The sequence below is a fragment of the Arthroderma uncinatum genome, assembly GCF_011692745.1.
Source record: "Arthroderma uncinatum strain CBS 119779 chromosome Unknown scaffold4, whole genome shotgun sequence".
In the NCBI taxonomy this organism is placed as follows: domain Eukaryota; kingdom Fungi; phylum Ascomycota; class Eurotiomycetes; order Onygenales; family Arthrodermataceae; genus Arthroderma; species Arthroderma uncinatum.
This window is the reverse complement of record NW_022983866.1, coordinates 2,090,668-2,113,509: the sequence shown is the minus strand read 5'-3', so window position 1 is coordinate 2,113,509 and position 22,842 is coordinate 2,090,668. Positions and strand designations below refer to the sequence as shown.

The window sequence follows — 22,842 nt, the reverse complement described above, 5'->3', positions numbered from 1 at the left end:
GTCGACGTCACATGCAGCCAACCAAAGCCAAGCATGGGCTTATGTAAGTTGCTGAATAAGCAAACGCGGTGAAAGTCGCGAAAAGCTTCACAGCCGCGGCTGCGCTAGCCGCTTCAGGCGTATATTGGACGTCTGTGAAGCGCGAAGAAGTGAATGTACACAAAGGTTGAAGAAGATGCGGAAGAGAGAGCTGAACCCTCGCCCCTTTCTGCTCAGCTCCCGGACAAAATGAGTTCTGATTCTGTCGCTCTGACGCTGGCTATATTGAACCAGGATGGATCTGCTGAGGAGCTGGATCGAGCCGTTGGTAGAAGGGGCTGTACGCCAGAGTATAGACCCGGACGACCAGGTGGCCGGCTCCAAAGAGCTTGGGAAGACTGTTGATGATGGGAGCAATTTTCGGATACCCGTGAAACGCCCAAAATTGGTGCAACTAGTCAAGGTATTGATCTCTCTTAGTTGGCATATACATCAGTACTAATTAACTCTCCCTGGCGTTCATAGTGGTTATCCAGTGAGCCGACTCCCCATGCCGTTCTCTCGGACGCCTCCACGACAATCCGCGCCATATTTTCCGAGCGTGCTCGTATAAATTATAAAGAGCAATATGACACCGATATTCGAAAGAATTCGACAGGGAGCGTTCTACGGATCTCGAAGGTCCAAATTACGATTGGGAAACTGCGTACTCCGCCTCCAGAAATACATCTTTATATCGAAGAAATAAAGATAGAAGGCTGTGAGGGGACAGGATTAATTGGGAATCCTGTAGATATCGCTCGTTGTAAAGCCATTGTCGAACTGGGTGACAAATGGGCCCGCGAAGATGGCGATGCAGGACCACAGGCCTTGGATCGGACAAACGACACCAGTGACGATTCAGACACGGAATCTATATTGTCAGGGCCCGGCTCTAATAGTATTCACGATGATGAGGATCCTGAGCCTTCGGATGATGAGGATACAAATTCAACCCAGGAAGGTGGATGGCACACGCAGGCGCCAACATCCGCCGTGGCACGAATGCCCAAAGTAAAAAATGCGGAGGACCATGCCCCACCAAAATCCAAGATGCAAGATCTACTGAATACCCTAAGACCAAAGGGATCAAACTCTGGAAGGAAATCGCCAAACCCATCCACTCAAGGAGAAATCCCGGCTTTACATGGGCACAAACCCGTCGTTCCACAGCCTGTATATGACCTGCCTATTCCCGATCCAAACATTATTGAATCAGCAGGTACTGAGCCTCGCCGAAGCAGCCCTCTGTCCTCTAAAATTTACTCTCAACACAGACAATCACCACCTGCGAGCCCTAGCAGCATTAGTCCAAATATACAGGCCCACTCTCATAAACCCGACCAGCCATCTAAGTCTTCGGTGCTCATTCCATCCCGTGAAGTTAAGGTAATCGATAAAGGATTTTTCAGTGGGTGGAACAGAATTCGTCGTCGTGATGTGTTCATATCTGAAGCTCAACAAAGTTTGATTGAAAGTACTGACTCATGGATACCCCCGAACACGGGAATGCGGATGCCACAAGGCCATGTGCCCGTCAGTCTTATTCAGCAATGGAGCGAGAAGCGTAGAGAGAAGGCTGCTATTGCGCGTATCAGCCCCTCGAGCGAGAGCGAAGCCCTAGACAATGATGCCGAGCCACCCTTGTCATCTACCCATAGTCAATTAGGGGATTATCCGTTAGGAACAAAGCAGTGGCCACCATCACCTGTGGCTGCCCGCGTACCCCCAGATAGCAGCCCTCTAAATAATGAGGGTGGGTCACCCCTACGGTTCCACAGGGATACTCCTGGTTCAGACTCTCTCAATCTGGTCGATAACTCTACCAGCTTGGAGACCACAAATCTACCCAATTCAGCGGCGCAAACCGGAGCATTGCCAGATACGGAAAGCTATGAAGACTCTGATATAGAGCTTTCGATTCCCAGGGGTTTATATACATCCACTCAAGACCACGATGTTGACCCCACGTCTTCCATGATAGAGAACGAAACGGAAGGCACCATTAATCGTTCATCTATACCAATGAGGATAACAGAAACTATGTTATCACAGCAATCTCAAGAGTCACATTCTCCGTCACAACAGCCGATAACACCATCACCCCCCGACCAACACATTGGTAGCTCTGAAACCCCTTCCCCAAATGCAACCACAATCTTGGTCCCGGCTACTCTGAAATTCAGTGCTCGAAAGTCTCAGGACAGACCACCAAGCCATGATCCTACAATAGAATCTCCCGCACATGATTCTACAATCCACAATTCTTCTTCGTCAGGCTATGACAGAATGGCTGTAGAAGCTCAGCTCGCGGCAGGGTTGAATAGCACCGAACTATCTGACTCTAAGAATCCCCCGGGTGTTTTGCAAGTTCCTGGGTCCTCCTTGGAGGTTGCCGATCAGGCCATGGTCGTGCTTCCATCGATCGAGACGTCTGTCCCCCCTATGCCACCCCAAGAAATCGATCGAAAGCGTAAGCGTACAGACGAGTCTCCTTCGCGGTCATCGTCTCCTCGAAAAGTTTCAAGAATGTCAGAAGCAGATACAAGTACAACTAGCCACCAGAGCAAAAAAACCTTCGGCCAAGTATCATTCTCCTCGCAAACGGAAGAGATATATTACAAGTTTCTACAGGCGTACAAGACCTATAGCGGTAGCCTGGATACTTTCAGAAGAGCATGCTGCGAGCTTCAATCACTCCGAGATAAAGGTTTAATGCAGAAGTCAATGTTGTGGGATGATTTTGTTGCTCGTGAAGTTACCGAGTATCAACACTACATAAGCAGATGCCTTGAACGACACAAAACCCCTGACGCATACCAACCCTATTTCCAGAAACATGCCAAGTTTGCACAATATAAAAGGCGAAATCTAACGGTAAAAAATCTTCAAACGATCGTTGTTGAGGCTGAGGGTGAATACGATAGCGATGGTAGTGGTGAAGGCGAAGGCGGCACTCAACTAGCTATGACCCCTGAACCACCCACCGCTTCGCCGCGTGTCATTCAAGAATCACCATACAAACGGCCGGTAAGGGATTTGGAAAGCGAAGTTTCCGATTCAGATACAGACGCCGTGAGCCCAGAGGCACCGCATATGTATGATAGGGCAAGTGTTGAACTTGGTGATGATGCCGGTTGCATAGCTCCCAGTAATCTGAAGAGGAGACAGGCGATGTCCTTTGTAGAAGAGGAGGAAGAACCTGATGACGATGATGACGAAGATGAAGAGGAAGACATTTCCCATGCTGGACACGGCCGCTTGCCACAACCGACTTCCTCTCCAAACAACAGGCCTTACCTAGGCCACCCTATCGAACTAGGAACAGGCCGTATTTTGGCCAGCAATCCCAGTTCAAAGGCGCCAATTATGCACCCTAGCCCTCTCCCACACGGCCTTAACCCTCCACAAACTAGAGGACAACAACAAACCCGTCCTTCTAAATCCAAGTCTCCCCCTGTCCGGAAGTCGCCTGTACCGTCACTCCCACCGCATAAGAAAGTATCTGGCGTCAACGGGGATAAAACGAGTTACGCGACAACATCAGCGTGGTGGAAGAATCCCAACACTTTATTAAAGAAATTTTCAAGGGAATATGCATGTATTCCCTGTGAGCGCATCAGTCCCACCCAACACCTTAATCCGCCCGAAGTTCCGGTCGATGAAGCCGGGGTCGTGATAGTAGACTCCCAGAAACGACAGCAGAAGGGAGGTAGGATGGATAGTATGGGCCTTAAGTTCTAATGAAACACTTACACAATTCTCTATTTTGGCAAAGAGTACAGGCATACCATCCGATGGTATTAAAGAACAGACGAACCGGTTGCTGGTGTAGAGCCCCGGCAAATGGTAAAGATGACGGTGGTTGCCCTTCACAAAGAGCCGTATAGGGCGTTGGTATTATACGTACTACAAAAGGAGAAAGTAAACAAAAGCCCTCGTGCGATGCTGTTTTCCCACCCACGACCTTATTGTTGTTATTGTTTTACCAGGGGTTCGGCGATATACGCGTCTACCTTGCATATAAATTGGCGTTAATTGAATAACGCCAAACGCGACTTGTTGCCAAGGATTCTGGGTTTGTTGATGTTTTGATTTTCGTCAGGCCTGCTGATCCCTGTTCTAGATACGTTATGGTAGACCGACCTGATATATATTCTGCATTTGTCTCACATTTGCATTAAATATCCTCTGGAGTTAGAGGGATACTTTGCTTTGCTTCGTCATTACTTCGCAGACGCGCTTAACATTTGTTGACCTGGACAAGGCCATACATTACAACATATAAACGCGAGTGTTTATTCGTCCTGATTCCTCGAACGCCTTGGTAAGTCAGCTGTAATATTATTTCCTTTACTCCGTATAATGAGTTCATTGTTGTTGGCGCATCGAAATGGTCGGGGATTATCCTCGAGTCCTCGCTTGCATAAAGCCTTCATTTATTGTTATATATTGTCCGAAACCTAGATATCCTTCCCCCATGTTACATCACGCATGAGAAGCCATGGAAGATATACAGCTAACAAACTCTTTGCAGCCGGACTGGGCGCGAAGCAGACTAAAGCTTCTAAAGACGTACGAGTGTTGGCTGTCAACCATGCGTCCAGGAAAACGCAGCAAGGCCGGCGGCCCGCCAATCGGCGACCAATGCCCCGGAGCTGGAGCTTCAAGTCCCAGGGAGAGGCCAAGTTCTGCGAAAGAATCAGTAGCAGATCGTTTACTAGATGAAGCTCCATGCACGCCACGCAAGGTACGGTCGCCGCGACCTTCAAGGGCTAAGCGGGTTCGGTTCTCGGATCCTGGTCCTCATATCGGTCTAGAGGATACCCAAGAACAGAGTGGTCTTTCAACCGGGTTAACACCAATGGTATCACGGACTACGCTCTATGCGAACCGACAGAGCGATGCCACGGTACAAATACCACGCAGCGGAGGAAGGCGGCGGGACACACGTCTACGCCACTCTGATCCAGCTGCATATTCACAGCTTCGGCAGATGGAGGCAGAGAAGACGATGTCAACCCCCGACTCAAACGTATTTCGGTATCTGCGTTTCCACGATATTCTTGATCCACGGTCCAGAAGGCGGATACAAAGACTTGGTTTTAGCGAGGCCATGAATGAGATCGACAAGAAGCGAAAGGAGGAAAAGCGACTCCAGCGGCAGAAGGACGAGCAGATGAGGCAACTACAGAGAGAGGTTGAGTCTCTACGGAATGACAGGATGGAACTGGACGTCGAAAACCCCAATACCCAAAAAACCCTATGTAAGACCCCTAATAGGAGTGAAAGGCAAACCACTCATCCGATCGACGATTCCATGTTCACGCCCTGTCCAAACACGAGCGGAGATATTGTCGACATGCCTGATGGCGACATGATAGATGAGGATTATAGTATACCAAACAGCCCTCTTTGGACACCCATGGCGAGTAGCACACCAATCTCAACATTTGAGCCTGCAGCACGGTCGTCAACCAACGTCGACCCGGGTGCACAGCTTCGAGTTGAGGAGCTCACACAAGACCTCAAAATCAAAAACAGGGACCAACTGTATTTATTCGAAGAATGGCAGAGGTTGTCAGGTGCGCCAAATGCCGATACTCAGGATAACGAAGAAGAGGACTGCAGTACTTTACCGCCGCCCGACTTAGCAAAACAAGTCATTTCAACCCTACAAGACGCCACCGTCAGGGCTTCCGAGGCAGTTAAAAATGTGAAAGAGCTCCATGCCGAACTCTCTAGCCATGGGTTTGATGGTGAGAATGCGGCAGAGGTTATTGCCAATATCGAGGCCCATTTTCGGCATGCAAGAATGGAGCTTGAGAGATTGGTTCCAGGTGAAACAGCAAACGCCAGCTTATCCAATTGGAAGGCTATTATTGACGCCTTAGTTGATCGCATCTATCGTTTAGTACGTGGGCTGAAGCACGCTAAGGATCAGATCAAGAGCGGTGAAGATCGCGAAAGCGCGTTGCGGAGACAGTTCGACGCTACTCTAGTTCGATTAGAAGAGGAGACGAAGGAGAATGGTAAATTAGGGCGATTTGCTGAATCCATTACCGAAGATACGTTAAACATGCGCATGAAGCTCCAGGGCATGGAGAGAGACTTGGAAGCCCAGGAAACGGACAAAGCGCGGCTCCAAGATGCCTTGAGCAAGTATCGGGAAGATTTGCTGATGCTCGAAAGATTAAACTCGGAATTAGAGGATGAGGTAGCCGCCTCAAACAAGAAAACCGAGAAGTTGACAGCCTTGAATGTCCGAATGAAGAACGAAGGGAACCTCTCCAAAGCAAAGATATGTGAGCTTCAAAGTCGTCTGCAGAGAGAGAAAGAAACGACCGAATCTATCGAATCGTCTCTCCACCAACGCGACCTGAAAGTTCTAGAGCTTAACAAGAAGATGAAGCTCCTCGAAACAGAGAAGGAACAAGTCGTTGTGGCCCTAGAAAAAGCTGCTAAGGAGCAATCGGACGAGCATGAGAAGGAACTAGGGGCACTGAACGTCCGATTATCCGTCATTTCCACCTCGCTTAGCGAAATAAAGACCGAAAATGCAACGCTCCAGTTTGAGAAATCCCAACTCGAGAATCGTCTCAAGAACATGGAACGCATATCCCGGAATGCAATCCGCCTAACTCAACAAAAACAGAACGAGACTGCAAAGGCGATTGCTGAATGGCAGCAAGGAATCCAGCTACTGGGCAAGGAAAGCGTTCGGGCGAGCAAGGGCGGTAACGCTATGGCGGGTTTAAGTCATTCCTTCAGCGGCTTTGGAAGCGAGCCCATCACACCAGAAACCGTGAGCAGGTTCAAGAATGTGGAGATGGGAAGAGGAAAGAAACGCAAACGATGCCCAAATAGTGGTGTTGGCGGTGTGATCGAGGAAGCAGAATGGTCTGAGTCTGAAGCAGCACCGTCGAGTGCATGCAAACCCACGACGACTTCATTCTCGACTATTTCTCCTATTTCTCCCCGAGCCTGAGGGCTCTCATTATCTACTCAGACCTACCCGGGGTAGACGTTTTGTACTACACTCTCTCATCTAGCTGTTTCTTTTGTAATAGAATATCCATCCTTATATAGAAATTCTGAGCCCATTTGGACTGACATCATTCAACTTCCAAGGCAATGAGGATACAGCCAAGTCTCTGCCATGGCCATGTCAAAAACCATGTCGCTTTGAGTTATGTTTGAACAAGTATTCACAATTGATCAATCTATAAACGACAAAGTTGAAGTTGGGGAAAGGAGACGCCAAGCCATGCGCCCGGCTTGGCAAAAGTGTCCAAAGTAACTACGTCATTTAGGCGGAAGCGACTTCAAGGAAGCGAAAACTCGCGGAGGATTGAACTAACAGAACTCGACAGTCTCAGGCTTCTCAATAGCGAGAAATTCGTCCAGCACCCGAGTTATCAGCCAATCTTCTGGCTTTGTACGGTTACCTGAAACCAATTTCTTACACTGCGTGCTCGCGTGCAGGGATCTATATTTACAACCGCCTAAAAGAAAAGCATCCCTGCTTGACTCCGAAGAGTATTTCTTTCTCTAGTCTCTACTACTTGCGAACCCATCAAAGCACATATTTGACCTCATAAAATGGCCTCCGAAGAGCCAGGTACTCAGTACAAGCTTCAGATCACAGCGGGCCCGACCTATGACACATCTACGCATAGTCTCGTCCATGTGAATACTGATACCAACCTCTCCATTGAAACGGAGCACGCGAGGGTGAACATTTGTCTTCGCATACAAGATTATAACGGTACATAGCCTATTCTCCCCCAGATGACCACTTTTGCCTCGAAACCATTACTCACATAATCGGGTTAGGACTACCAACTTCATCTCCACGGACACATGCCCATTTCTCGCACCCATCTCGGAGCAATGACCAGTACTCTCTTGCAATTTCCTTCGTACCCAAGAAACCGATAGCAGGCGATGAGGTAGTGCTTGGAAATGATCTCGATCGTCCCATCCGTGACCGCCTCCCACCGGGTTCCGGCTATGCCTTTAAATTTATTAAGTGGTGGGTTGACCCAGGTCTAGAAGGGGATATATACGCCGATGAGCCTTATATTTATGGGCCAGGCTTGTCAAGTTGGAACTATTTCCGCATTTGCGGCAAAGAGGGAGAGAAATATGTGCCTGAGGGAACCGATGACGCAGAGACGGAAGATATCGAGGAATCGACTCTCGAAATACACGAGGCTGTTGTTGAAGAAGGGGCTGAAGGTAGTGGGCAAGAGGTCAGGGACAGGTTTCAAATACCGGAGGACCCGAGCCAGAGGCAGAAACATTTCTTGAACGAACAGAACCGGAAGGATTTTGAATTCGAGCCAGGAAGAGTATATAAAGCAGATTTTGGAAACCCCTATATTGGGTTCAGCGGTATGATATCGCCTCACCACTCTTTCAGTATTACAACAATTCTAACCGCCATTTAATTCCACAGACTTCACGATCCGTATTCCAGGATTTCCAGTCCCGGTTACTAAATATATTGACGAAAAGAACCATGAATTACGGTACATATTGAAGAACAAGGCTACTGGCGACATCTATTTCGTGGTACTGTTTACCCTTCTAATAGGGACTGAGACACAAGCCCAGCCGCCAAAGGATGAAAGCCCAACAGGCGAATCGGAGGTTGATTAGATGTGTTCACTACATGTGATTCCGGGTGAGCATTTAGAGCTTAGCGGAGTCGATAAAGGAGTTACGCGATATGAGCGAAAAAAATGATTTCAACTAGATGCGAGAACTTTGCGCAACACCTAATATACACTCATGGCAGTGCTGTAATTCCTATGATATACGCAATCAAAGCTTTCCGAGGACATCTTCCAGCACCTCGGTGGTCGTAGCCTTGCCGCCAAGGTCAGGAGAAAGAAATCGTCCTTCATCCAGGTTGGCATCGACAGCAGCATAGATCTTAGCTGCCGCTTCCTCCTCACCAAGGAACTCCAGCATCAATGCAGTGCTTCGAATGGTGGCAATGGGGTTAGCGATGCCTTTTCCTTCAATGTCAGGGGCGCTGCCGTGGCATGGTTCACCAATAGCGAAGCCATCGCCAACATTGGCACTAGGTACCAAACCCAGACTACCTACCAGTGCCGCAGCGCCGTCAGACAAGATGTCTCCATACAAGTTTGGAGCAACGATGACGTCGTAGTAGGACGGCTGTCTGAAAAGCTTGTAGACCATAGAATCTACGATCTGCTCTTCGACCTCGATACTCGCAAATCGGTCGTTGGCAAGGGCCCTGCGGCAGGTCTCGCGGAACAATCCATCACTCTGGCTGAGAACGTTGCTCTTATGGGTGATGGTGACCATGGGGCTGGCGCCAGTCGACTGTTGGGCTTCACGGATCTTTTGGCGGCGTAGGGCGATCTCACCGGCCATAGTACCGATGCGGAACGAGGCACGTTCGGAGATTCGCTTGATTGCTTCCGCTACTTTGCCATTGGGGGTGTCGTAGGTCTTCTCCTCCTTGACGTAGAGATCCTCTGTGTTCTCGCGGACGATGACGAGATCAATTGGTCGTGCAGTAGCGTTGGCACCGGCCGTGGTCTTGACCGGGCGTACATTCGCGTAGAGATCTAGCTTCTTGCGCAGAGCGACGATGGGAGAAGAGTATCCGGCAACCTTGCTCGATGGAGAGCTAGACCACCCATTCCCAGTCAATTCACTTGATCTCCTCTATAATATTGTCCAGATCGGCATGACATACCTGACAGCTCCAAAGAGAGCTCCATCACACTCCTTCTTCAGGGTATCAACCGTCTTATCTGGAAGGGCGGTTTTTGTGCGTAGAAAGGTATCATAACCCGCCTCGAGGTCAACGAACGAGAACTTCAGCCCCAACGACGCCGGCAGAGCTTCGAGGATACGTTTACCGGCCTATACATGCAGAGAAACCTGGTCAACGGAGCTCATACAGGGGGTTTGTTAAGGACGCTCGACATACCGGGATAACTTCCCTACCGATTCCGTCACCCGGAATAAGACCTAGAGCCAAAGCCTGGTTAATGTCTGTCTATAAAACCAAGCAGTACAAGCTGTCTCGGGGGCAATTGACCTATTCTCAGTGTTCTGGCTGCCATCTTGTCCTTGCTGCTTCTTGAGTCACTCGCCGGAATTTTGCTCTTTTGACAGAAGTTGTGCTGAGTAAGCACATCGCACCTCGGATGAAGATGAACAGAATAATCAGATTGAACAGATAGAATAGATATAGGTATAGAATAGAGTATAGACTAGAGTATAAAGTATAGAGTATAGTATAGGTATATAGTAGATACAGTAGATAGAGTGATAAAGTGATAGTGATAGATACAGTCGTAGTTAGCAGCCACTGTACGAGATACAGCGTGTTGTAGTACTCCGTGAATGCCTACGGAATACTCTACTACTTCTCCGTACAAGAACTGTTTGGTAGAAAAGAAACGAGCAGTAATAATTGAGAAACAAATCCCGTCATAAGTAAAAACCGGTTCGTATGACCGAGATGCAAACCGAGATGCAAATGTCCTCCGCCAACATTGCCATGGCCACAAGCGAAAGAGGAGGAAGATATCACATAAACGGATATGATGCCACCTGAGCTATCCTCTACCAGCTGCTCCGTAGATATAACAGCAACACCGGCAGTCTCAGGAGCCAGCGCAACTTGTCGTATCCGATCTGACCACTCGTGAAGGTCGTCCAGGAGGTCACATCTCAAACCCGCCATTTACATCGCGACACAACGCCCTCGAGTCTCACTGGCCGTTGGATCTATCTCGGCTCCGCCAGATCCTCGCTGCGTTTCTTGTTCCTTAAAACTCGTTTGAGCTCAGGCAAAAGCCAAACCGGAGGCCCGTTGCTGTGGTCGTTTGTTTGCATTTACTTCAATAGCGCGTTGTCTAGCTCCCTCCACCCAAAACCTCCCCCCCTTGTCGGCGCGGCCCTGCGAGGCCCTTGTGGATGATCGCAAGCAACGGTCGCTGACTTCGTGCTTTGTTTCAAAATAATTTCCCCGGTTGCCGTGGCCACCTGCGTTCGCTCGTCACGAACTGTTGGAATAACATCTCCAGAGGACACCGTGTTGGCCTCTCTGCCCGTTTTTCCACCGTTCGATACCAGGTCCTCCCGTACCTAGACAACGACAACAACAACAAGGGTAGAGAGAAAAAAAAAAAGGAGGTCACGTCACATCTGATATCGACTGCCATGTCGGCCCCAACTGGCGTTCGTGGCCTTCTGGCGAAATTCGAAAACAACAACGTCAGCAACGCATCTACATCTCCTCCGTCTCGAGGCCGTTCTCCTGCTGGGTCAGATCACTCGTCGACCGCACGTCCGCTGTCGAAGGTCCGCGCCAGTTTCGTCGCCGTCGAACGCAGTATACCAGGCAGCTCGGGGTCACCCTTGCTCGGATTGAAGAGAGTCGGCGAGGCTGGAGACTACTTCAGTGCACCAAGAAGCGTTGCAGACGATATGGGAAGCCCAATCGATAGGAACGCTACCCGGACTCCGGTAGAGAACCTGGAGAAGATGTCCCCCAGGAAATGGGGCACCCCCCAGCGCCAGAATAACCTCAATGAAGTTGTATCACCTCGAAAGACCTCTGATCCTATCGTCTCTAACATTGACTCGGGGAAGGTTACTCTGGGCGGCAAGTCGAAGCCAGGATTGGGCGTCATCCTGAAGGGTTCGCCCTTTGAAGACTCCAGCGCACCCCCGAGCCCGGCCAAGGGACAGTCGGCCAGACAGGCTGCTATGCAGGTGAAGAAGGCTCCAGCAGAGGATAAGCAGAATGGGAAGCCCAAGACGGCTGCTGTCTCCAAGAACAATTCCCAGCGTGCAGCCAACAACACCACAGAGAAGAGCTCAAACAATAGACCGGCACCGAAATCTTCAGTGACAGGCTCCAAATCGTCTTCTGCTTCAAAGCCTGCAAAGGCTCCGGCTACAACTGCAAAGGAAACTGCGCAATCCCAGACGATAACTGCGACGAAGAAGCTAAACAAAGTCTTACAAGAGCCAGCAAGCAAGCCAGCAACCACTACCAGCGGCAGCAGCAGCAGCAGGCCCAAGCAGCCTGAATCGAAGACGGCGAGCCAGACAGCCAAATCTACTCCTAACCTCAAAAATGGCGGCCCCAAGTCTCCTACTCGCCCATCGCGCATTCATCCCGCCGTGCTGGCACCAACAGCTTCATCTGCTGCAAAAACACCCAATGCACCACCCTCACGACCATCAAGCCGAACCAGTGCAGCTACCACCGCCGCTACCAACACCAAAGCTCTCAACCGCAAACCATCAACCTTAAGACCTACCACCACCGCCGCTTCTAGAACCACGGCTACATCTAAACCTCCCGCCACCACAACCACGGTTCGCAAACAAGGTTCCCGAGCCTCCCTCGCACCACAACATACATCCTCCGGTCATGACAGGCCAACCTCCCGCTCCAGCATCCTCAGCTCGCGGCCAGTCGACGACTCATCTTTGGCAAGGCTCATACGGCCAACGGCAAGCTCAGCGAACAAGAGACAGGACAAGATGGACATTGTCAGCCCTCCTAGACTGGCTGCCAAACCACCGGCTAGAAAGTCTTCGGATAAGGGTGCTCCCGCTGCTCATACCGGAAGTCCCGTGAGAGTCAAGTCATCTCGGCCACCTGTACGAACCGCTAGCGAAGAGCATGTCAAGCAGGCCGCTCCTGCACCGGAGATTGTCACTCCAAAGCTTGCAGAGCCGGTAGTCGCAGAAGCGAAGCCGGTAGAGCCCGAAGTGCAAGATGCAGAGGTTGAAGCACCAGCTCCAGTTGAACCGCTGGAGGTAAAGTCAGAGGCCCAGCCAGAGACCCAGCCAGAGACTCAACCAGAGGAGACTCCAGAGGAAGTCCATGCAGAGGGGGTCCAGCCTATAGAGGCTAAGCCAGAGGAAATTCAACCAGAAGTTCAACCAGAAGAAGTTAAGCTTGTGGAAGAAGCTCCTTCAGAGGAAGAAACCAAGCCAGACGAGGCTCAACCAGAGGAAGTTCAACCAGAAGAGTCTCAACCAGAAGAGTCTCAACCAGAAGAGTCTCAACCAGAAGAGTCTCAACCAGAGGAACCTCTCCCAAAAGAAGCAGAACCAGTGGAAGTTCAGCCGGTAGCAACTCCAGCGGTTGAGGTGTGACCGATATCAACACCAACCGCCAAAGCACCTAACTGACCATTAGACCTCTCATCCCATACCATCCTCTCCTCAGCATCACTACAGCACAATAAACTACACAAATTGGAATTATCTCTCGGGCTATAGTTGGATATATTGTTTTTGTGAAACTTCCCTTCATCCCTTAAGCCTCTCCCTCGATCTATTCTATGTACCTACCTCATTATACCATACCTTGCTTCTCCAATCGACCGACTCACCCCCCTTTTACTCCCTCTACTTCAACCAACCCCCCACTCTACTACTACGATAACCCTTCATGTAGCCTTCTCCCCCCGTTTGTCTTGGACAGTCGCTAGGGGCCTGTTTTCGATTCGATTATCTGTGTTTACATTTTACTTTTTTTTCCCTTGTGTTTTTGGAATTGTTTTTAGCTCTGTTACTCGTGTAAATCATTAAGCCAGTTACTTCTTTTATTACTCAGTGTTAATCCTCGTTATCTATCTTGCCTTTCCGTGTGTTTGGCCTGAGTAAAAGGGAATGTGAAAATCACCTCGGCCCAACCTGGAAGTCACCTGCCCAGCCCGAATATACCCGACCCCTTGGCGTTTGATATACAAGCGAAGTACGTCTCGACACCTCTTCCTTTTGAACCTTTTGAATATCTTCAGCAATGCAGTTTTCGACACCTCTTCCTTTTGAACCTTTTGAATATCTTCAGCAATGCAGTTTACGTCCAGGACTGTATTCCCAAGCTACCTGCTATATGGGCTGGGTACTTATTTGACAAGCTTGCAAAGAGATCTTAAAGATCGTTTAACACATTGAAAAGCATTGATCGCATCCCCGACATTTATGATTGTCTTCCATGCAAAAAGAAATAAAGAAAAAAGGGAAAAGAAAAGACATCATCCTCGTCTAGGAAGCAAGAAAGGGACCCGTTTATATCTTACTTCCGTTTTTTTTTCTTTTCTTTTGTTTTTACCTTACTCATCCAAAGCAAGGCCTAGGTGGTTTGGCTCAGCAGGAACAACACGGATGGTGTTCGTGTGTCCCTTGCCACCACGCCATCCTTGAACGCAGACAACGGAGGTGCCCTTGGCGATGATGTTGAGCTCGATGGCCTGGGAAATACCCCATTTCAGGCGGTAGTCGACGTTTTCCTGCCAGTCCTCGACCTTGTAGTCGGGTTTGGCTTCGGGGAAGATGAAGGGGTATACACCACGGTATAGATGGGAGTACTATGGATGAAATTGGTAAGTGCGTCTCCAACGTGCTGGCGGTCTATAGGTGGCGGTACTTACTCGCGCAGCTCTGGGGTTGCGAGTAACCATGATGATGGGGCAGACAGGGCGGTACTTGGAGAGGAGACGAGCAGTGTTGCCGCTACAAATACGTTTTTCTGTCAGTAGGGGTCCATACGATGAGACAAGGATGGGAGGTCAAGGTATTGCTACTTACGAGGTGGTGAGGACCAAGATGGCGCCGGCGTTCAATTCCAAACTGGCAGAAACGGCCGCCATAGCAATGGACTCGACGGTGTCGGTTGGCCTGGGAGCCAAGTTACGCAGTTCATCAAAGACGCTAACGTATGGGATGGTGATTTCAGCGAGAAGACAAGTCTCGTGCATCATCACCACGGCCTCTCTGGGATAGTTGCCCTTGGCAGTTTCGCCAGACAGCATCACACAGTCGGCACCGTCAAGCACGGCGTTGGCAACATCAGATATCTCAGCACGAGTTGGGCGTGGGTTATAGGTCATAGACTCCAACATCTGGGTAGCGCAGATGACCGGCTTACCCTTGATGTTGCACTTGGCGATCATCATCTTCTGAGCAATGAATACCTTTGCGGCGGGGATCTCGATACCAAGATCACCACGAGCAACCATGACACCGTCCGTTTCCTTCAGAATCTCGTCAAAGTTGTTCATTCCTTGCTGGTTTTCGATCTTGGCGATGATCTGGATCTCCTTTCCTGCCTCGCCCAGGACCTCGCGGATGTGCTTGATGTCACTTCCGTGACGGATGAAGGAAGCAAAGATCATGTCGACACCGTTCTTGACGCCGAACTGTAGGTCATCCTTATCCTTTTCAGACAGTGCTGGGAGATCGACATCGGTTCCGGGCAAGTTTACGCCTTTCTTGGATGAGATGTTTCCATTGTTCAGGCACTTGACGTGCAGGGTCTTTTCATCAACCACATTGAGGACTTCGAATGAGAGAACGCCATCGTCTACGTATACCAACTTGCCCTTTGAGATGACTTTGGTGATGTTCTTGTAGTCGACATACCTGGAGAACACCAAAAGTTAGTACTGAAGGGCAAGGTGGGGTGGTTGGAGGGGGGGAACAAACATGTTCTTGTCATCACTGCAAGTGGCATATTTATCATCGGTTGTAATGTTTAACTCCGTTCCCTCCTTGATGGGAATATCCTTGTCTCCGGGAGTGTTTCCGGTACGGATCTCTGGTCCTTTCTACAGGGAAATCAGCTTCGAACCCACGCATTGCATTGGGGAATGAATTAAATGGCTAACGTACAGTGTCGAGAGCAATTGCGAGGGGACGACCGGACTGGATGCGCTCGGCTTCTCTAGAGTTGTCAATGACGGATTTGTGGTACTAGACAGATCAGAGCATTAGCTGAAAGAATAATCAAGAAAACAAACAAGTTCACATAGCGAGACCTACCTCATGAGAGCCATGGGAGAAGTTCATGCGAACAACATTGAGACCAGCTATCCAAACAAATTAGAAGAGATCTCTCAGTGAAGAACAAGAGCCAGGCCAGACCTTTGCGGAGGATATTGATCTTCTCAACGGAGTTTGTCTTTGGGCCTAAAGTGATTAAATATAAAGCATTAGCATGTTGATATAAAATGAAGCTGGTGTAGGTGTCCGCGGTCCGGAGCTGCCGAAGAGCGTGAACGGCCTCACTCACCAATAGTGCCAATGATGGAAGTGCGACGATAGTTGTTAGTAGGCTGATACTCTATATCAAGCTGGGAATGCCACTCCAGCTTCATCCTGTTAGAGAGATGGTCTAATGAGTTTGCCATGGTGAGATTGAGATATAAGAGTATGCGGCCTGGTCAAAGATGGCGGTCCCTGTCTGTTGCTGTGAGGGAGCGGGCAGGTGAGGGGAACAGGGAGGCGGGAGGACAGCTCTGATTTATACCAGTGGCCAGAAGCAAGTGTTGCAAGGAGACGCAGTTGCAGCTGCAGCTCGAGTCGATGTGTTTTATGCGATGTGTTTTAGTGGTTGCTTTTTTGTTGGGCGTTGAGTGACTTTTTAGCGGGACTTCTTGGGCACGCACTTTGCCGTATCTCTCTTTCTCTACTGTACTTTGAGTCTCCCTTCTACTCTGTCTACTCGGATGGCCTCTGCGTTTCAGGAGGATTGCGGTCTGCTACGTGCTAACCTGGCTCTAGCATGGGGGTCCTGGAGTTAATTGACAGCTCACGAAGCGCAGGGCCCTCCGGAGAGCATGGGGGGTACAGCTACGTCACTCTCCGATCCTCCTGCTTCAGCTATAGACGCACCTCTCTACCTGTTTCTTTTTTACATATCTCCATGATCACAAAAGATATTCTATTTTATACAATATTATAATATAATAGATATATATATCTCACTTCTATCGATGTTTTGGGTAACTGGCGGGGTCAAACAATGACTGGCCCGTGCAGCTCGCTGATTGGCTGTTTCCTTATCAGTCTTCCGGATCATCCTAAATCCGAATAGTGGGTCCGGAGATAACTAGATCCCGCTAGTTCAAAAAAGGAAACCAACATGCTTATGTAAAAGTGATATATTAGTAATATCACGTGATGGACATGTGATATCGATTATCAGGCACTGGCCAAGAACGGAAGGAGGAGGAAAGCGAACAAGTGACAGCTTCACCTTCGCCATAGAACAAACGCCAGCACTACAAGAAGGCCCTTCACGATCAACCGTCCGACTCGTCTCTCTGCTTGAACTCGTTCACCGTATACTCCAGCTCTCCAAGATGGTAGCCTGTCTTCCCGCTCGTCCTGGCTGCCTGGAAGCTAGCTAACACCTCGGTCGATAGTTCGGGCGCCTTACTCACTATGCTATCGATGCTGTGCTCCGTACGTTCTTTCTCCTTGTCTTTCATATCTATAGCCTGCTAACATCCTGCAGTATCTGCACTCCTAGCGGGAATCAAACGGTCCTCAGGCTTGACGTAAATACCCCGTCTCCCATCTATACCTCCCAGCCACACAAAATATACACCCATATCTACACCTCTTGCCATGATGGAAACAGTATAACTAACATCCCGTGTCCCCCCGCCGGCCCGTCCCATGTACTCTGTCTGACTCCCACTCGCCCCGTCCATCTCGAGCCATCAAGCAGGAAAGACCGGGCGTCGTGGGAATCGGACGGGCTCGCATGGGCCGTGGACGAACGGCCAATATGACGTTAGCCCCAGCCTAAACTCTGATAAAATAACAGAGAGCAAAGAAGTTAAACGATGGCTAGACAGCTATCTAGGTGTCGGTGAATGGGTTATGGACCAGAGCATCGCCGTGCTGGGATCGAGCGGCTTCTTCGAGCGAAAACGGTGATCGTGCGTGGCCGTGGTTGACGTCTTTCCTCTCTCCCTCTCTCGCATCTGATTTCTTTTCCAGCGTGCGTGCTTGATCGTTTGATTTGGTTTATGCTGCGTTTCATTCCGCTACGTGTTTCTTTTGTCGAATATGAATATAGCCTCGGTGCAATCCGGGTTGGGGTGTTTTGAGTTGGCACATTTCGACGGAACGTACTTGAAAGCCCGAGGACTGCCTACAACTGCACATTACCATCGAAGTGGTGGAGGCGATATAATGAGTGCGTGTGTTGTCGTTGACTGGAAACTCTCCTATTCATTCGATCGTGCCATTTTATTTTCCTTTTACACCGGGGTTGGTTTCTTCCTCTAGCTATACTCGGCCAGATGCTTGCTACCAGTCTACTCTGTATAGTAGTACTCGCTCCTCCCATCTTCTCATCTTGTAAATGTCAACTCCAATCATGCTCCTAATCTTAGAGTCATACATGTAGGTACAAACGTGACTTGCTCGGATACCTACACACCTAACCCTGTCCTTGATTTGCGTTATCCGTATGTTTACTATTGAGCTGTCTACTCAATTTATGCTTACGCCCAATCTCCATAGCAGTCCTTACGAAGGTATCTACCAAAAGACGTCAAGGGCTATATTTATACAAGTAGCAACTCTTATTGAAACGGATAGCACCTTTACTTAATTCCATAATAAAATATGAGGGTTCTAGGGCTTATAAAAGAGATATCTGTAGGTGTATGCAAAAAGCTGGGTTTGAAGGATATCTAAGAATAAGTTCATGGGTTACAATAATCGCCTAAAGTAAAGGGTCTTTACTCCGGGGGTTTGGTCATGTCCCCCTTAACGCGCTTGAACACAGATATACGTCGATCCTCAATCCAATGGAGTGCAACACAGTCGTTTGATTTAAATATGAGTTCTGCCTCCATGTAAACATCTAATTACCGTTAGTTAAAATACCGATTTCCGGGTGAGATTAACCTACCAAGAGCCCGATTGCGAGGCTTGGCCACAAGATGACAGACTATCGCGGGCACTACCGTAGCTCCACGGATTGCTTCTTCGTCCGCAGTTTGAACGCACGCACTTAAGTCCATTTTGGTCTTGAAAGCTAACTCCCCACGATGCACGGATTCGTCTCCAGTCAACTTAATCGCGTGTAGATACTTGTAAACCGTTTCATTTGCCTGGAAGTCGAATTGTTTAAACACGAAAAACTCCGGGTAGCACTTTGAGAAATTGCCCACCCAGATTCCCCGATATGGAAAGTCAGGCGTTGGCGTATATAGCGAACGGGGGCAAGCTTGCAAAAGTCGTAACACTCCAGCTGGGGATATGCTCAGACGGTATGTCGGGGTCGTGAAATTCGGGCTGGCACAATATCTTGTACCTAAATATGACATCGGAAGGCTCTTCGCTTATCTCTGGTGGCCTAACCTCCACACTGTGCTGCTGATCAAGTCCCCATGCCCGTCTATCCACCGCGACTCGGTGTTCCGCCGGGATAGCGCGAGGTGGCCATATTTCCAGCCTTGAACCGCTCTCAAGAGCTCTTGACCGTCGGGACGTTGGGAACGTAAGGATAATACCGGAGTCAGTATCTGAACTTCGGCGCATTTCTCCATCATTCAACCGGCGACCCTGCCGGCGGAGTTGACGGGCGCAATCAGAAGATAGGCATACCACAGGGGCTTTCTCCCAGGGCATAACCTGCGGATCAAATGACTGAAAAATAGACGAAAGAGCCTGCGGCCAGCGATCATCATAATAGGGATCGCACCGTATGACGGAACGTAAGAGCTCTATTCTCTCCAATTTCCAGTTATATCGGGCAACCACCAGTTTCCCCTTGACATCGTCGTCCGCAATCCATATCTGGTTGCGCACAAGAAACCATACAGAGTCTAAGGCAAGGTATAGCTCCTTATAGCTCTGGAATTTTGGTCCAGGCTTCGGCAACGGGGTTGGGCATGATGGTATATTTTCCAGGAGCAACGTAGTCCAAACTATATCGTTATTTGCATGCTCGCGTAGATATCGACATGTTCCTGCCAGTGAACATAAGTCCGTCGGGGGGCAGAATGAGAATATGTGGTATGCAAGCTCCGAAGGCAGCGTAAGAATGGGAGGTGTTGGTGGGCGAAGTTGGGGTTCTGGTTGCGGCAAGACTGGGCTTGGAGTGTCATCTACACCTGGCACCACACCAAGGCCTGGATCGCCCATGTTCCCGGGATATGTATGTATGCAGTACTTGGTGGGATATATATATATCTCCTGTAATGGCTTGGGGGTTGGAATATCTTGAGAATAACACTATCTGATATTTGGACAAACAGCGAGTGTTTACCTATGTTCGACCTTACCTGCCTTTTCTACTTATTATTGTATAGGGAGCATATCTGTACTTGCCCTTATACTTTAGTAAATCCAAAAGTAAGTAGAGATACTAAGTGCAATCTTAAAGGTTGACTTTAATGTTCTATCAACGAGGGGAGAATACTCTGTACTTAGTATCATAATATTTTTGTAGGCTCAATAGCGTATAGGTAGGATTTATGTATTATGTACCCCGTATATCATCCTTATTGCCGTAAATAGTTAGAATAAGAAAAGTGAAAGCAGATATCTCCAGGCCAGACCAGGCCAACGCCTCCGCACCATAAATGTGGACAAAAGAAAATAAAAAGCAAATATCAAAGTCTACAAACGTTGAACGCAATTCCAAACTTCACCATAGTGGTCATGGACGGGTCGTTACACTCTTTCTCTCTGTCTGTCTCTCTTTAGGCCGTTGGCAAAACAAGCAAAATGAAAAGTGGGTATATGGGACGGTGTTTGTAACATGAATCGATCCTGGCAACGGGCAAAAAGAGATTTTACGCGCGCTGGTCATGTCTGAAGGGCTCGTAGGCGGTGTCTTGAGCATGGTGGGAAGGCATATTGTGCATTGGCACGTTGGCTCCGGGGTGAGCACCATATGGGCTGGCAACGCGTTCGTAGGTGTAAGGAGCCTTTTCAGCAGTGACACCACGACGGTTATCGCGGTGGCCGTATGGAGAGCGGCCGGAGCAACAGCAGACGCTGAGGAGCCAGAAGAAGCCTCCTGCGAGAGTGAAGAGGGCAGCTAGCCAGTAGATGGCGAGCATGCGGGTGCCTACGCTGGCGTTGACATCGAACGGCTTGAGGCCAGCCTTGATGGCTCCAACGAGGATGCCGTAGAGGACAGATGCGGTGGCAGCAGAACCAATAGTGAATACAGCAGCAACCTGGTGGACATATCAGTATATGAACTGGCAGTGAGGGAGCCATATGTGGGCAGGAGAACTTACAGTTGCGACGAGAGTAGTGAAGAAGCTACCCCATCGGCTGAAGATGGCTGAAATGCCGACCAGGAGCTGAATGGCGGAAGCAATAATAGCAACGGCGTATGCAACGAACATCCATCCGGCTACTTTCTTATAAGTGTTTAGGCCCTTCTGGAGGGTAGATGGGTAGATCTTCTCGACGGTCTCATCGACACCCCAGACTTCGGCCGGGTTGAACCAGAACTTCGATTGGCGAGGAGAACAATGGGTGACATGGTCGACTCCGTCCTTGTTGTCACCGTAGCAGTAGTTCCACATGCCGACGATGTAGAAGTCATGGATATCGCCTTTGGCCTGGGCCTGCTGGAGACCCTTGGCGAGAGGCTGGAGTTCGTCGAGTAGGCCGGACGGTGATGTATTTATGTCTTTCATATCAACCTACACGATACGTCGTCTGGTTAGAACGGGTGTACGAAGCTGGTACATGAGACGAAAGCATACCTTGGCGAAGTAGAGATCGGTGAGGGTGCTGGTGTTGTAGCATCCTAGACCGACTATAGCAAGACACGCGAGTGTCGCAATTGAGAGGATGTATGGTAGGAAGATACACGCAAATCTCCCGCCTTTGCCCATGATGACTGATGACTGTTGGTGCCTGAGACAGTAACTAAAACCGAGTTCGGGACAGAGACTGAGGGTAGTGTGAAATATCTAGCGAGATCTAGCAAGAAGTACAAGCTGAACAGCTGAACAAGCTGACGAGACGAGTATAAGAGGTGAACGACGAGATGGAGATGTTGATGTTGAGTATTGACGGTGTGCTGGTGAGACTGCCCTTAATATATCTCGAGCTGACGCGCGCCGCATGGCTGAGCTAAGGCTGGAGTGTTGGGTGGGTCCGCGTGGCAGGGCAAACAAGAGAACTGGTAATTACCAGACCTGTGCTCTTGGGCCCTTTTGGGGCGGGGGGAGGGGGCCGTTACGCCTTGGTTACCGCAAAGTTACCGTACACAATACACGCTAGTCCTAGTTGGGATAACCGCTTCTATTCCTGGCTCCTCGTGGCGTCGCTAGCCTTCTTGGGACTAGCGTGTAGGCTGAGCGGGCTCCACTTTTTCTCAGCTGGGCTCGTTCCTTCCCTTTTTAAGCCACATCCATGTTTATACCCAAAAGCGGAAGTCGTCTGTTTCAACCTCGCTTACTTGGACTCGCTTCCTTCGCTGCGCCTGAGGACACTCTTGGCTGAAGATATACCACGATACGATGAGAAGGATGCCGAGATACAAGAAGATGCGAGGTAGATGTACGCGCGGACGATACCCGAGTGACGCGGAAGAACGAAGATGGTCGAGGACTGAGATAGGATGGCAGGGTGACAGATGACAGGGCGTCTACTCGGCAGATGTACCTCCATCTGTCAGTGTGCTCTATAGACATCTATCCTCGTCGCGGTCTACGTGTCTCTTGTTCTGACACGACGCCAACTTCTCTTCGTCTTCCACTTCTCTACTCCGTACTTCTTCAAGTCTACCCTTCAAGTCTACTTCGTCAGTCTACTACTTCTCAAGTCTACTACTTCTCAAGTCTACTACTTCTCAAGTCTACTACTTCTCAAGTCTACTACTTCTCAAGTCTACGGAGTACTGCTTCTTCAAGTCTACTGCTTTTTCAAGTCTAACTCTCTCTGACTCCCTGTCAAGCTTCTACGTTACGGAGTACTACGTCAGCTTCGAGATCCTATTCCAAACACTCTGCAATCACCGCTGTC

At 49.4% G+C, this 22,842-nt stretch overlaps 7 protein-coding genes across 7 annotated transcripts; 4 read left to right on the top strand and 3 right to left on the bottom strand.

Moving 5' to 3' along the window:
• Window positions 1-11: 11 nt before the first annotated feature.
• On the top strand, window positions 12-3,762 carry GIQ15_05990 (uncharacterized protein; the record flags this gene model as incomplete). Its single annotated transcript, XM_033553407.1, has 3 exons — window positions 12-43; window positions 274-442; window positions 505-3,762. 3 exons carry the CDS (start codon window positions 12-14, stop codon window positions 3,760-3,762), a joined length of 3,459 nt encoding a protein of 1,152 aa, XP_033404551.1.
• Window positions 3,763-4,615: 853 nt separating this feature from the next.
• GIQ15_05989 (uncharacterized protein) lies at window positions 4,616-7,006 on the top strand (the record flags this gene model as incomplete). Its single annotated transcript, XM_033553406.1, has 1 exon — window positions 4,616-7,006. The coding sequence occupies one exon, from the start codon at window positions 4,616-4,618 to the stop codon at window positions 7,004-7,006; it is 2,391 nt and encodes a 796-aa protein (XP_033404550.1).
• Window positions 7,007-7,620: 614 nt separating this feature from the next.
• On the top strand, window positions 7,621-8,682 carry GIQ15_05988 (uncharacterized protein; the record flags this gene model as incomplete). The annotated part of the gene is made up of 3 exons (XM_033553405.1): window positions 7,621-7,786; window positions 7,855-8,415; window positions 8,480-8,682. The coding sequence occupies 3 exons, from the start codon at window positions 7,621-7,623 to the stop codon at window positions 8,680-8,682; spliced, it is 930 nt and encodes a 309-aa protein (XP_033404549.1).
• A 165-nt stretch (window positions 8,683-8,847) lies between these two features.
• GIQ15_05987 (homoisocitrate dehydrogenase) lies at window positions 8,848-10,756 on the bottom strand (the record flags this gene model as incomplete). Its single annotated transcript, XM_033553404.1, has 4 exons — window positions 8,848-9,688; window positions 9,758-9,927; window positions 9,995-10,063; window positions 10,640-10,756. 4 exons carry the CDS (start codon window positions 10,754-10,756, stop codon window positions 8,848-8,850), a joined length of 1,197 nt encoding a protein of 398 aa, XP_033404548.1.
• Window positions 10,757-11,235: 479 nt separating this feature from the next.
• GIQ15_05986 (gamma-aminobutyric acid A receptor) lies at window positions 11,236-13,191 on the top strand (the record flags this gene model as incomplete). The annotated part of the gene is made up of 1 exon (XM_033553403.1): window positions 11,236-13,191. The coding sequence occupies one exon, from the start codon at window positions 11,236-11,238 to the stop codon at window positions 13,189-13,191; it is 1,956 nt and encodes a 651-aa protein (XP_033404547.1).
• Window positions 13,192-14,156: 965 nt separating this feature from the next.
• On the bottom strand, window positions 14,157-16,199 carry GIQ15_05985 (pyruvate kinase; the record flags this gene model as incomplete). The annotated part of the gene is made up of 8 exons (XM_033553402.1): window positions 14,157-14,411; window positions 14,475-14,556; window positions 14,632-15,465; window positions 15,529-15,650; window positions 15,715-15,795; window positions 15,865-15,911; window positions 15,967-16,011; window positions 16,115-16,199. The coding sequence occupies 8 exons, from the start codon at window positions 16,197-16,199 to the stop codon at window positions 14,157-14,159; spliced, it is 1,551 nt and encodes a 516-aa protein (XP_033404546.1).
• Window positions 16,200-20,645: 4,446 nt separating this feature from the next.
• Window positions 20,646-21,707, bottom strand: GIQ15_05984 (uncharacterized protein; the record flags this gene model as incomplete). Its single annotated transcript, XM_033553401.1, has 3 exons — window positions 20,646-21,035; window positions 21,099-21,512; window positions 21,576-21,707. 3 exons carry the CDS (start codon window positions 21,705-21,707, stop codon window positions 20,646-20,648), a joined length of 936 nt encoding a protein of 311 aa, XP_033404545.1.
• Window positions 21,708-22,842: the final 1,135 nt, after the last annotated feature.